This window comes from Colletotrichum acutatum, assembly GCF_030867785.1.
Source record: "Colletotrichum acutatum strain CBS 112980 chromosome Unknown BDZ83scaffold_195, whole genome shotgun sequence".
NCBI classification, from domain to species: domain Eukaryota; kingdom Fungi; phylum Ascomycota; class Sordariomycetes; order Glomerellales; family Glomerellaceae; genus Colletotrichum; species Colletotrichum acutatum.
This window is the reverse complement of record NW_026849189.1, coordinates 1-13,120: the sequence shown is the minus strand read 5'-3', so window position 1 is coordinate 13,120 and position 13,120 is coordinate 1. Positions and strand designations below refer to the sequence as shown.

The following is a 13,120-nucleotide window of genomic DNA, read 5'->3' as shown; positions in this document are numbered from 1 at the left end:
CTTCTTTTCGAGTCTATGATAGACATAATTTCCGTAGTTGGCAAAGCGTCAGTTGCATTTATGGGCATTCAGAATATGATGCGAAAGGATATTGATGAATTTATACGACATGTCTGAGAACCCGCGCCGGATACGGTAGATTTGGCGATGAATTCACGTTTGCGTAAGCGGCGCTGAAGCGGAGTTTTCTGGACATCGCCGGAACGCCGTTTGAGGCTGATGCCGGACCGCAGCATGTTAGTGGCTCGCATTGTACGCGTGTTCGCTCTTTTTCGTTCTTTACAAGCAAAGTAGTTGTTAGAATTCCATCGTTTCGGCATTGCCGTTGTTGATAATCCATCGCACTGCGAATGATGTGGATAATGTCGTGGGTTTCCGAGTTTACGAGGTGCTCGCAATGCTCGGGTTCTGATGATGAATGAGACGATGTTGCGATGCTTTCGTATCAGCTTCGGATAACGGAGCCCCACTTGGAGACGAACAGCCACATTTTCATCAGCCACATATCGAGAAAAATCAGCCACCGTACAACAGGTGGCTCGTGCAGTGGCTAACCTTACATGGTGGTTGATGACTGATCATGGATGAGGATGATGCTTAATTCTTTTCTCTCCTTTTGAGGAGCTCGGAAGTATTTCTTATTGTGCAAGAACCACTAGGTAGAATTCGTATATCCATAGTACAGAGACCCCACAAACGCGGCTTGGCATGGATGGCATTGACAGACAGCATGACTGACATGACATGACTGACCCTTGACACGCCAAGTTGGCGTGTAAGACGTTAATCGACAGGGCTGTTTAAGGTTTCGCTGACCAAAACTCTAGGGAATGAGCCGCTAAATATAATCAGACGGAGCAACGCAGGTACCACTCGGGCGGGACGAACACGTCGTTGAGAACCACTTTCACCGTGGTTTCCACGTTGAATAAGGACAATTTCCCACTCTCTCCGCTGACTTGATTGAGCATCACACAAATGGTTTATTCGATCTCATTGAATCAGCAAGGCAATCCCATCATGGCCAACGAAGCAACACCAACCGCCTTTTTGTGGGACTGGGATCAGTCAGATCTCACAACAGCCGTCGAGGACATGCGACGACTGTTGGGCAACGCATCACATCTTACCGCTATCGGAGACGTAACGCTACGCGGTGTCAGGGCTGCGAAGAACTCTCAAGCCGCGTTACTTGCAAAACGTCTCACCTCGAGCGATAGAGCTACCATCAAATCATGGATCACCGAGTCTCGCCTGCCGGCCGAACGGTCTGAGGCACTCTTACAAGAATCAGAGGTTCCGCTTGCACAAACCACCGCCATCCTGTTATCGCGGCTCCCAGCCCTCAAGACGCTTGAGGTGCAGACCTATGACCGGAACGATCACGACGAATGGACACAATCTCGCCCACCCGGTGATGAGTTCTTGACTCTTCTGAGCCAATTAGTCGCTTCGGGCGCTGCCGCTGGTTCTTCTTTCAGCAATGTGGAAACAATCAAGGTTCTAGTTCCAACCCCGAACGGAGATTCGGCAAACGAGTTCAACTTCTACGTCTACGCTGAGAATATTCTCCCCTTCTTTTACCTTCCGCAGATTCGAACTCTTGAGCTTCATCGAGCGGAAGACGGAGGGAAATCAATCATCTGGCCAGCTCCTCATCCGAAGCCATCAGCAGCTACACTGGAAGAGCTGGTTCTAAGCAGATGCCAGCTCTCCGAGGAGAATATTGGCCAACTCTTGCGAGCTTCCCCAAATCTCAAGACATTCCGTTGCGGATACGTTATTGACGCTGAGTACGCGTCCGACTGGGTAGACTTAGAGACGCTGAGGAGTTCGATCGACACACTGAAGGCATCACTCGAAGAGCTCTCCTTTGCGATGACACTATGGACGTCCACGGCCATCGATTGCGGCGAGGTCGGACCCTGGGGAATCCGTGGCTCACTTGGGTCACTCAAGGAATTCACCCAACTAACTCGGCTCTCCATTTCTCTGCCGGTACTCCTCGGCTGGGAAACAAAAGGCTCGTCAAACCTGGCGGATGTACTCCCCGAGGGCCTCCAGGCGTTGACTATCACCAACGAAATGTTCTTTTGGTGGCACTATCAGTGGGACGACCTCGATTGGGAAGAAGACGACCCTGTGGTTCCCATGTGGCAATCGCTTGAGGGCAAGATTGTCGAGTACCTGGAAAACCGGCCCAGGAACTTGAAGGAACTGAGGTTGGAGATTTCAATGGTTGGCGAGGAGCAACGGGCAGAAGAGTTGAAGGCCAACTTGATCGGCAAAGGGTCGGAAGCTGGAGTAATAGTTACAGTAGAGTTGAAGCCATAGATATGCAAGGGTGTTAGAGATCTGTCACTGCAAGAATCTGATTCTGATACCCAGCTACCATAGTAGGTTCACCGTGTCTGCCTTTTCTTTCTGCATCGACATTTACAACAGTGTGCTTGCGGCCAACATCACCGGGATATCACAGATGGCACAAGTGTTTGAACTAATGAAATATTTTGACTGTAGGCTAAGTGATATCTCTGGACCAACGAGAAGAAGGAAAGGCTCAAGTTCGCTGGTCACATTTCCCCTGCAACAACCATCGTATTATCCACGCAACCTCCGCGGCATGTCTAGCACGGGCATCCGTCACCACCGCCACAAGCATTACAATCAGAGTGGTGCTGGAAATTGCAAACAAACACACCAAGACCACTCGCGCCACCCAAGCAGTTCAAGCACTTAAGCGCAGCAGCCTGACAATTCGGCAGCACGCCGGGAATCGTCTCAGGCATAGACGGTGTGCTCGGGACAGGAACAGCACAGCCCGCAGCCTCGGTGGCACCAAACTCCTTGTCGCCGACCGTCGCGGCGTTGTCCTCGGCCAGACGCCACATGACGAGGTTCGCAATCACGGCGTGGCCGCCAGGACGCGGGTGGAACACCCTCTTGATCTCGTCGCCAATGAAGTCCGAGACCTCGATGTTATTGCGGCCCCTGAAGGCCGGGTCCGCGGCGCTGTTGTCGGCGAGAGAGATGACGAGGCTGGAGTTGCGTTTGCGCGCTTCCGTGATTTGGTCGGCGATGTACTGCTCAATTGACGGCGATGCAGCCGTGCCTTGGCGGACTTCCAGGACGGGCGTCTTCGTGTTCGACTTGGTGGTCTGTCTGCGGGGGAAGGCGCTCCAGATTTGTCCGGCGCGCTTGGAGAGGATGGACAAGAGGCCCAGCTTGGTACTGCGCATCTCCAGAGATGAATCGACGTCGCCAATCGTGGGGGTCGCACGAGGAAGCATCTGGTCGTTGTTGAAAGATGCAACCTCGGGCTCGGCTTCACGTCTCGCGAGGGTGGTATCGTCGTTCTTGCTAGACCACTCAAAGAAGAGAAGACCATCGCGATTTCCGTTGGGCTCCTTGGTGGCACCCTCGCAGAAACGGCCCTGAAGCACAGAGAAGTATTGATTGTAGTCGACAAACTCGAACGAGGCACCGGCTCTCCTGACCGCGGCCTCGATGACGTTGTTGACGGCAGTAGTGAGCTCGTTCATCAGCGTTCTGCGCTCAGTGGTGAGCTTCTGCTTGTTGGCGCTGTTGAACCAGAACGACCAGCTGACGTCGTCGCAGGCAGTCGTGGTGTTATCAAAGAAGTTCGCGTAGCCCGTGACGTAAATCTTGCGGCCCGGGTTAATCTTGTTCTTGAGACCAGCGTACAACTTGTCCAAGTTGCCCGGAAGAGTATCCCGGATGAGGTTCAGCGTGGCCTGCATCTCGTCGGGGCAGTTGGCAAAGGGGTTCCACTGGAAGATGCAGGCGTTGAGGATGCTGGTCAGGCCGACGTCGTTGCCGCCGGCGCTGACGGTGATGATGTCGTAGCCGGTGCCCAGCGCTGAGACCTGGTTGGCGAGGATCTCAGGAGCGGTGGCGCCAGAGCAGGCGAGGAACTCGAATTCAGCAGACTCGGGCATGAGTTCGTGGGATTGCATGTAGGCTGGGTACGACTGGTCGTATCGAGCGCAGGTGGTTGAGCTGTTAGGGTATGGCGAACCGGAGCCAATGCCGGCGGAGCTGTGAAGAACAATCAAGTCAGAATGATGAGTACTAGCCACATAGGTTGATGAGAACTCACTAAGAATCGCCAATGGCAGCCCACTTCTTCACCCATGAGAGATCATAAGGGTCTGCGGGAGCAGGCTGAGCGGTATCCCAGCCCTGATCGCAGAAGCAGGTACCTCTATTCGCTGGGTCAGTACCTTCACATTGCTGGATCATATCGAGAGACTTCTACTTACGCCTCACCACACCACGCGCCACCACGGTCTGTACCACATTTTGTGAGGCAAGGTGACTGATCAGGGCAGCTGAAAACACATGTGTCTTGAACAATCTCCCTAGCAGCTTGTCAATACTTGCAGAAGACATATCATAAAGTGGAATCCTCACTCTGCAAACTTTTGGACCTTGAGGCAACGATGAGGAGCAGTGGAGTCTTTCAGACATTGGTCAAAGTTGGCCGTGCTGCACTGGTCAATAGCTCCAAAGACCTCCTCGGCCGTTGAGTCGCTCTGAGCAAGTGCGAGCACGGCAAAGAGCCCGAGACTCAATGTGCAAGCCTTCATGTTTGGCTATCGAAGAAAAGAGTGACTAAGAAATCAGAAGCACAGGTTGATGCTGAATGAATGGAATGGTTTGCTCGAATTCTCAAACACAACCATCAACGACACGGCGGTGGTTGTATGACTATAACTGCTGTTGTAGCATGAACCACTCTCAACTTGTCTCCGCGCCAAGCGGACTTCAATATGTGATGGATCTGGAACATCTCAAAGTGCCTTAGTCTCTACTCCCTTAATTAACTCTAAGCGTCTTGTCGTGGCGGTGCGTACCGGTGCTCGGGCCGAAGAGCGAGTCAGTGTCATCAGGTATTGTACGGACAGTCGCCGACTACGTACGGAATACGGACATCATAAATGAAGCAGAGGCCCTCGGCAGCTCCGGGCTTATCATATTTCTGCTCGTTATTTCCTTTTACTTTGCTGCCCGCAACAGCGCCGCGGTGGTTGAGATTGACTTTGAGTTTTACGGTTTTACCGCCTTGCCGGCAACCGCGCGCGCCAAGACAAAGGCTGTCACAACATGAGACGAAACTCCTCCGCCCCAAGAGCCAAGGCCACCAAGATACCCGGGCATACCGTCGTTATTACCTGCCCACCGATGTGTATATTCGTATATCTAATAAGCTATACTCTTCTTGTCAATCGGTCTGCCCTCACGTGGGTTACCCCCCCGGCGTCGCCTCCAGCCGCCGCGGGCGCCGACTCTAATTAGCCTTACTGTTCCTTAAACTCTATCTCCCTTAACGTACTAGATCGGTTCCGTCGGGCAAGTATTTCCACTCCGAAGCCGTTTTTGTAGGCTATTATTGGTATTGGTTTGACTTCGACCTTTAATCAACGTCAGGCGAACTAATGGCCCTGGCCAACTCTTGCTGGGATGTTGAGAAAGCTGTCAGATTACTGCCAAGAGATAGTTCAGTTAACAAGTCAGTCACAGAGTTTAGAGCAGTTGTTCATAAGTCCATCTGACAAATACCTTAACTATGTCATCGGCAACTCAGCCCGGTTCCTCAAGGTACCCTGTGTCTCTCTCGCGATGCTATAACCATCGTCGCATCATACTGTCACTCTCTTGAACTATTTCGCGGTCTCGCGTACATTCATTCCTTATCCGGCCCTCCGCCTTTACACTCTTTTGCCAGTCTATCACTGGAAGCCCTGCTCTAGAATCTGAAGTAGTCTCAAAGTAATCCGCAATGTGGTTCAACGCCGGCAATAGCTGGGGAGCCAGTCTCTCGTCACTCTTTTTGCTCTTCACCCTCATCCTCAACGTCGCTGCTCAAACGTTTGGACTCACCCTCGACAAAGCCGCGCGCGACGATGCACAACGTTTTGTTTACTCCGCCAAGCTCACCTTTGAGCAAGACATCGGAACGCTCTTCAACGACGGTCAGCTCTACGGGCTCGCCCGCGCAGCCTTCAACGAAATGCAGACAAAGTTCAATGCGGATAGAGTCCGCTTCAACAGACAACCTGTCATGATGGCCGCCATGGCCCTCGGTAAGGACGTCTATCTCTCTTCCAACCTCAAAGGTGGCCCATTCTTGTACACCTACGCGGACTCGCGTCTGAAGCCTCAGGTTGTCGTTGCGCTTGAGCGGTGCCAGACTAGCTTGCAGGATGCGGCAAGGCGTGGCACCAAAGTTGATAAGCAGCACCGAACCCAGGCCAGCTGTGCCGAGGTTGCTGCTGTTCATCAGGTTAGTTCTACTCTATCTAGACATGATATCCAGTCACCCCGTTCGGTGACATACTAACGCTTTTCTAGTACTACCTGGACGACGCCGTTACTGAAGCTGCTCGCAACGACCCTCCTCCAACACGGATTGTCGCCTATGGCAAGGCTGGTCAAGATGGTCCCATTGGACGTAAGTCGACTCGTTGACGGAATATGTTAGAGTGGACATAAGATTGCTGACTTACTTACCTTGCAGCTCAAAATGCCTGCGGTGGTGGCGATGTTGTAAAGAACGGCGTTCTCACTTGGGGATGCAAGCAGTTCATGGCTGACGAGCAAATCACCGTGCCGCGGAAGCCGACCAATAACCTCAACCTGAACCTGCCCAACCCCTTCCCTAAGTTTACCACAACACAAGTCAGTGTCATGTGCCCTGGACATAAGAAGTCTTGATAGTCTTACCGACCAATCATGGGACGGAATGGAAGAGATTAGTGTGGTTGCAGCCTTTCTGATTGGCTCTGCCATCTTCGATAAGCATTAGAGACTTTTCATATTATCAAGGTGTCAGCATAATGTTATCGCAAACATTCATCAGTCTTTGCAGTATGTGATTGATCTTAGTTGCATAAGAGAGAAAAGCAGTGCCTACAATGCATCAATCGCACTCAACCAAGCCAAGCCATGTGGCTTTCAAGTGACATCACCCGGCATCACTGAATTCAGGACCCTGTGCTTGTAAAAGCTTGGCATGGAACATTCTGTTGCTTGATGTAACCTCCCGCCGGTCCGTCAGACCCACACTGTCTTCCTCTACGTCTTCTCGCCTCTGCCCTACGGTGAAGTATCTCCCAGCCACTCCGATTTCTTTGGCATACAATTTTGCTGTGCTTCATTCCCGCAGATACGTTCATTCGCGTGACCGAGCCCTCCTCTCCTTCGATCGGCCATACACCAATGAGGTCAACATTCACGGCCGTTCCATGCTTCCCCTCTTGCAGTACCTTGGATTACAACGACTCCAGCTCGGCGGCAATTCTCTGGCGGTGGGCTTCCTCTGCGATTTCGACATCTCTCGTTTGAGTGGGCAATAAGACGAGCCTGTTTCCAGCCTCAAGTGGCTCGGCTTCAAATGTGATGAGGCGCTGTTGCCGAAGCGCGGCGGCCTCTCTAGTTTGACCATTTGCGGAGCATGGGCCCCTCGTCCCAGCTGTAGAATTTTGCCTGAGGTTCACACCCTTAGCAAAAAGAACTCATCCCTACGCGCGCTGATTCCGACAGCAAGGCTATGCGTTGAGGGAGATGGATCGTACTCAGATATGTTCATCTTCGGGGAGAAGGCTCCCCCGCGGGAAGCTTCTTGGTAACGAGAAGGGAAGGGGCTGTTATCAGTGTGATATGATGAATTCAAGCTTTTCAAACTTAGCTGGGGAAGTCTCTGATGCGATTCAAATGCAGAAAGTATATGGAAACAGTGGGAATCGGCAGATCCAAAAGGCCTTTATATTGTTAACTTTACGGACCAGTGGCTCTGCCAAAGACCGATCACTCTCCAGACTGTAGCAGTATCCAGTGACGCCTTATGCCCTCCCCGGTACAGATGGGATTGATCAGAATCCTGGTGTTGTACCGCTGTTCGGCGGACCATCAAAATCTCAAAGTGTTGTTCGCTCCCGCGCGAAACCGCCGCCGCGCGAAAGTTGGGCGTGATCTTGCCCCTCATATTTTAACGCGAGAGCTCGTATGATGTAGGTGAGGGGTCGATTTATCGGTATACTCGATTATCTGAACATCAACTTGTCGGTATATTAGCGTCGAGTCGACTGGCTCCGGCGCTCCACCCGAGATGCCTCAAGTGACAGCCATATCTTGTCCCCCGGGCTACCCCACACCTTTCCTCACCTTAAAGTCTTGTACCTGAAACCGGGGAGGGTGAAGGGGGGGGGGGGGGTTAAAAGGATACACTTGGTTATACGGTCACGGGCAGAACCTTTCGCTACATAGGTAACAAGCTCTCCGTTATGTTCCAATTTGGCATCGATTGGTCGGCAGTAGCCTGTAGGGGATGAATACGGACACATGTTTACTTATGGTGAGCGCCTCACCAATCAGGTGACGAACTGGCTGCATAACCGCGCGGAATTCTGCGCTACACCTAGACTCAAGCAATGAATTGAACAATTCTTGGAGGAAGTCATATCCTCCGGTGACTGCGGTTACCTGCACGATACCGCCGCAACAGCCAAGGGATATTACGAGTTGGCAGGGTTCCCTCACCAGTTCGGAGCTGGAACAATCTTGCTTGGGCAGAGAGCATCTTACTCACACCTGTAATGAGACCAGGTACATAGGTAAGACAAACAATTTCAACGCAGGCCCCCAAGCTTTGGGTATCAGATATGAAGGCCAGGTACTTTGAAGCACTTGCGTGAAATTCAAGTGGTCGCCGGGGTCCTCAGTCCGTTGAATGTAGCTGAGTTGTAACGAGAGCGAAGGTGACGAGCAGAATGATTCATTGCCTACGGAAAAACTTCCGGAGAAACAATCTACAAGGCTTTCATCACCGTCTACTGATAATGATCACAATAACATGGCACAAGTTTAGAGGTGGAATAATTAGAAATTGTTGCACGCTGCGTCCCGTCATACGTGTATGCTAGGGTTAGTTGGTCGTGGCCTCGCCCTTCCAGGGCCTAGACTTCAGGAATCGCGTCTTGAGAGCAATGGACTGTAAATATCTCAGACGCGGCAATCGGCTACTGGTCAGGGTAAGCGAAGTGCGGTTGGGACGTAGTCAGATCGTGTCAGCGGACCCCGCCTCCAGCGCTGGAGGCATGGTTCGGATAACATTGTGAGAAGAAACCAATGAAGCGCCCATGGCGTACTAATTAAAGGCGGAACGAGCGCATGAACTTGAATTTTCTAAGAATTAGTCCTGTTACTTGCCTCTTCACTAGGGTGAACGCAACTTTTAGGCAATGAAGGCGACCGGGTGCAGTAAGAAATAAGGGCAAGGCAGCGACTTGGCGTGCGTTCATACGTGTTGACGTCTGGGTCGCTGTGTTGGTGGATTCATGATTGGTCATATTACCGAGACCCTTTCGATGCGATATGTGTGATGTACTCGCATGGCAGATTGGTCTGGACCTTTTGCAAAGCTCGTTGGCGGGGCCGGCCCACCTGTTGGGCATCAATGATCCTGAACACTGTGAAAGGAAGCTTTGGATGCCTGTCCCAGATTCGTAGATTTGTTATCTGATAGTAACAACTGAGATATGTCGAGAGTTGATGTTCCAAATCCTTGGCAAAGATTTCTGCACGTGACAAAGTCACCGCTCGGGCCACATCAAAATCAAGGGCCATTCCAGGGTCGACAGGCCATGTGTCCATGTGGATCCGAGATAGCGAACGATGGTGATTTGTCAACTGCAGGTTGGATGAGATCGAAGTGGAAGCTGTGGAGTGATGCGGTGCGTTGAAGAGACGTAATGACTAAAGACGGAGCGCGGGAAAGACAAGGTCTACGCAGCACCTTCTCAGGAACGACCTGAGTTTGAGGAAGAATGAAGAAAAGCGAGCAAGAAGCAGAGAACCACAAATGAGGATCCAAAGGGACTTTTATAAGTAGGTACTTATGCATTGATGGAGACCTAGAACGGCGGCGAGCTGGGCGGACCAGGATTACTCCAATAATATGCAATGTATGGTCTGCCTAGCCAATGGGGTCTCTACGAGGTGCCACACGACAGCTGGCTTACAACGATAATCGTGAAAGCCAACATCGAACGATTCGCAGCTCCCAATGAAACAGACACGTAGTCCGCATCAGTGTTCGCCGTAACGCTTGGTACTTTTTCGAATCCTCATGAGCCTTCTATCGTCTCAGTATTTCTACTGCTAAGCCAGAGCCGGTTCTCTTGCTGTAAGTCACAAGCTGAGACTTAGCCCATGGTCAGTTGCTATGAAGTTTGCAGAAAAGATCGTCAGTAGCAGCCATGGCGATGCTTATTGACTTATGCAGACAGCTCGTCATTCAATGCGCCATTACCTTGGTCCACGCAAGTCGGCAAGACTATTTGACGCCATTTTCCCCAAACACCTTTCTCTTCCCTGGAAACTCAAATCATCCGCAAAACCCAAGTCTATAAATATTCAACTGAGTCATAATTACTTCGCATCCATGCCGTTCCGCCACTTCTGTTCTTCTCACTTGCAACTTTTGAAGACTAGAGCCATGTTCACGGTTGACTTTGGGGTTGACATCAATTGATCGAAAGGAAGCAAGAGGGGTTTCTAGCGGTTGAATCCAAATTCTCGATTTTGAAACCGACTAGAAAGTTAAGCAATGTACCGTATTCGAGGTTAAAATTAAATAGGCACCTGCTTTCATTGCCGCCATCATGCCCTTAAAGATCACTATATTTTACAAGTCATATTACTGCAAAAATTAAAATACCATATTCATACCAGAGCCTCCAAAGACAGACAAAAGTCATAATACCACCAGCTCACTAAGGAAGCATAGAACAAGTACAGAGAGAATTGCCACTTAGGAATCTCAGAGCTGATATAAGATTGAACGGTCTAACAGGTAGCATGTGCGGCTTGCAGAGATGATCCTCAGGTGCGCCAATAAGCTTCCAGGGGCAAGTAAGGGAGGAATGCAACGCAAGTCAGTCGGATGGTGCTCACAATTCTACTCATTTTCAAACTCGGATTAATCACGTTTGGCCTGAACTATATGACCAATGGCATTGTTGGGTACCACGGCACCGCAATTACCACCCACGGGACCGGTGATAGGCATTCGAAGCCAAGCATATTGCATCTTCCCGTCGCTGCTGAAGCTAGCAAATACGAAGACAAAGTAGCTAGCAGGTCAAGCGTGCCAAGTACATGCAGAAACCCGGAAAAGAATTTAATACATATCGAAGAAAGGGATCGATTAATTGTATCGCCATCGCCAAATATCACGGAGTCTAGAACAAGACATGTGATAGCGGCTGACGAAGAGACAAGGTTTGGCGCCCGACTCTTGGAGGGGCAAACCTTTTGGGCATCATCACTGGTATCTTGGGCAGACTCGCATGCTGTATTATGATAAATAAGCAGTCGTGGCAGCCTCGAGTGCTGTTATTAAGGCGTCGTACGCATTGCTGGCTAAGCTTTCTCGCACGTCACACGCGTCACACGTCACCTTGGCCCATCCATGAAAGCACTAGTCAACGCCTTCAGCGCCACTCAAGGAGTCGAATCTAATTTTTCGGGGGCGTGAGCTGTCCTCTTAATGTGAATTGGCAGATATTGTGCTCCGTCAACTTGTTACATCTCGATGTCTGCTCTTTTTCGAGCGTTCTTCTTGTTATCTTTGATCTGTGTCGCAAAGCCTTCGATCAAAGTCGTCAATTTCCTAGTCTGGCCGCATCTTTCTTCGACCCCGGGTACTCAGAAGTGTGCTTGACGCGCTTCGTCCAGAGAATGAATGCAGAGCTTTACCCAGCTCGTAGGTCTTGCGTCAGCCAAGACACTCGAAGGCATTCTGACGACGGCTTCCTTGTAGAGGCAATCGTTCCGGAAGCTCCAGCTACACAGAACAGCTCTAAGCATCCCCCCCTCTCTGCCAGTAAGGAGAGCTACCGAAGGGGGTCTCTCGGCCGCGAAGACGATGACTGAAAGAGTTCCTAAGTCTACAAGCGTAAACACCCGCTGCCCTTTCTTGAGAAGCTTGACGATCTCTTCAGAGTCACCCTTGCCCTCTATCCAAGAGGGTTTGCCTTCCTGATACCATCTATTCTCAGGGTCCAAATCTCGTTCATCCGTGAAGAGATGCGAGGCGGATGAGGCGTATCTCAGTCTCCCAATGTAAATGCCAAAAATACGCTCTTCGATCTCCCTGATTGGCATGACGCCTTCGAACCCAACGAGACAGGGGCTGCAACCAAGGAATGTCCCTGATAGAAAACGATGGAGGATGAAAGATATCCCGACAGCGATGAGGTAGGCAAAGATAGAGCAAATGACAGCCAAAGCTAGCATTGCGTTTGAGATGTTGTTGCTGCCCCCGAGGTCCCGGCGTCCAAGTCTGTCGATGGCTTGCCCAAGCCCCGCCCGAGGTCTGAAGGGAGATTCATTTCCGGAGTCTGGTACTCGTCTAAACCATCTGGAGTTGGAACTCTCTGAAGCAGCATGGCCTGCCCCCGCAAATATGGCGAAAGGAATCATCATGCCCATGAGTGCGGCACTGCCGAGAACCATGGCGCGTGTAACAATTTTCTTGGCTCCACCTTGACCGCCATGTACCTTTACACGCGGGAAGTCTTTCCACCGGATATTGATTGCATGGCAGCCATCAAGAAAGACAGTTTGGTCCTCTTCAGCTACACCCACGACCTCGCACAGGGGGGTGATGTGGTGAACAAGGGTACCGAAGCAATCCTTTTCGCAAAGGCTTGTCCAGATCATGTCGTCCGATGAGTGTCTCGGGATATCACTGGAGAGTCTTTGACGAGGAAGAAGGCTGATGATGCGGTCGACGATCTTGTCGCTGTCATTCTTGAGTGACAGATGGGCCAGCGTTTGGAAGAGGGTGGGCTCGAAGCTGGCATCGCGGTCTCGCTCGATTCGGTAGCGGAGAAGCCCCATTGCAGCGTAGGCCATGTCGGATAGGGAATTTTGGTTTCCGGCGTTCCGCGAACTGAGAGCATGCATTGACAGCGGGAGAAGCTCAAGGGGTGTCAGAGTGAGCAGCCCAGCAAAGTGCTCAGCCAGGATTCTGGTGGAATTCCCGCCCTCCTTGTCCGCCTGGCCTTGGGCTATTCCCCAGCATCTTGATGCC

The 13,120-nt window shown here is 51.3% G+C and overlaps 5 protein-coding genes across 5 annotated transcripts; 3 read left to right on the top strand and 2 right to left on the bottom strand.

Annotated features, from left to right (window-relative positions):
• Window positions 1–654: 654 nt before the first annotated feature.
• Window positions 655–2,570, top strand: BDZ83DRAFT_642147 (uncharacterized protein). Its single transcript, XM_060509597.1, has 2 exons — window positions 655–2,396; window positions 2,521–2,570. The coding sequence occupies exon 1, from the start codon at window positions 979–981 to the stop codon at window positions 2,332–2,334; it is 1,356 nt and encodes a 451-aa protein (XP_060358291.1). The 5' UTR covers window positions 655–978; the 3' UTR covers window positions 2,335–2,396; window positions 2,521–2,570.
• On the bottom strand, window positions 2,520–4,714 carry BDZ83DRAFT_642145 (SGNH hydrolase-type esterase domain-containing protein). Its single transcript, XM_060509596.1, has 5 exons — window positions 4,435–4,714; window positions 4,284–4,382; window positions 4,121–4,225; window positions 3,620–4,059; window positions 2,520–3,562 (listed from the first exon to the last, which is right to left on the bottom strand). Exons 1-5 carry the CDS (start codon window positions 4,608–4,610, stop codon window positions 2,628–2,630), a joined length of 1,755 nt encoding a protein of 584 aa, XP_060358290.1. The 5' UTR covers window positions 4,611–4,714; the 3' UTR covers window positions 2,520–2,627.
• Window positions 4,715–5,803: 1,089 nt separating this feature from the next.
• Window positions 5,804–6,738, top strand: BDZ83DRAFT_657512 (uncharacterized protein; the record flags this gene model as incomplete). Its single annotated transcript, XM_060510967.1, has 3 exons — window positions 5,804–6,307; window positions 6,376–6,475; window positions 6,542–6,738. 3 exons carry the CDS (start codon window positions 5,804–5,806, stop codon window positions 6,736–6,738), a joined length of 801 nt encoding a protein of 266 aa, XP_060358289.1.
• Window positions 6,739–10,771: 4,033 nt separating this feature from the next.
• Window positions 10,772–11,558, top strand: BDZ83DRAFT_155616 (uncharacterized protein). Its single transcript, XM_060501358.1, has one exon. The coding sequence runs from the start codon at window positions 10,967–10,969 to the stop codon at window positions 11,384–11,386; it is 420 nt and encodes a 139-aa protein (XP_060358288.1). The 5' UTR covers window positions 10,772–10,966; the 3' UTR covers window positions 11,387–11,558.
• Window positions 11,559–11,730: 172 nt separating this feature from the next.
• Window positions 11,731–12,942, bottom strand: BDZ83DRAFT_757992 (uncharacterized protein; the record flags this gene model as incomplete). The annotated part of the gene is made up of 1 exon (XM_060514970.1): window positions 11,731–12,942. One exon carries the CDS (start codon window positions 12,940–12,942, stop codon window positions 11,731–11,733), a length of 1,212 nt encoding a protein of 403 aa, XP_060358287.1.
• Window positions 12,943–13,120: the final 178 nt, after the last annotated feature.

Bases quoted from the DNA above. Each gene is read 5' to 3' on its own strand.
- BDZ83DRAFT_642147 (XM_060509597.1), top strand. From the start codon at position 979: ATGGTTTATTCGATCTCATTGAATCAGCAAGGCAATCCCATCATGGCC.
- BDZ83DRAFT_642145 (XM_060509596.1), bottom strand. From the start codon at position 4,610: ATGAAGGCTTGCACATTGAGTCTCGGGCTCTTTGCCGTGCTCGCACTT. The intron at 4,383-4,434 runs GTGAGGATTCCA...ACAAGCTGCTAG, and splicing joins AAGGTCCAAAAGTTTGCAGA to GGAGATTGTTCAAGACACAT. The intron at 4,060-4,120 runs GTGAGTTCTCAT...TGTTCTTCACAG, and splicing joins GCTGCCATTGGCGATTCTTA to CTCCGCCGGCATTGGCTCCG.
- BDZ83DRAFT_155616 (XM_060501358.1), top strand. From the start codon at position 10,967: ATGGTGCTCACAATTCTACTCATTTTCAAACTCGGATTAATCACGTTT.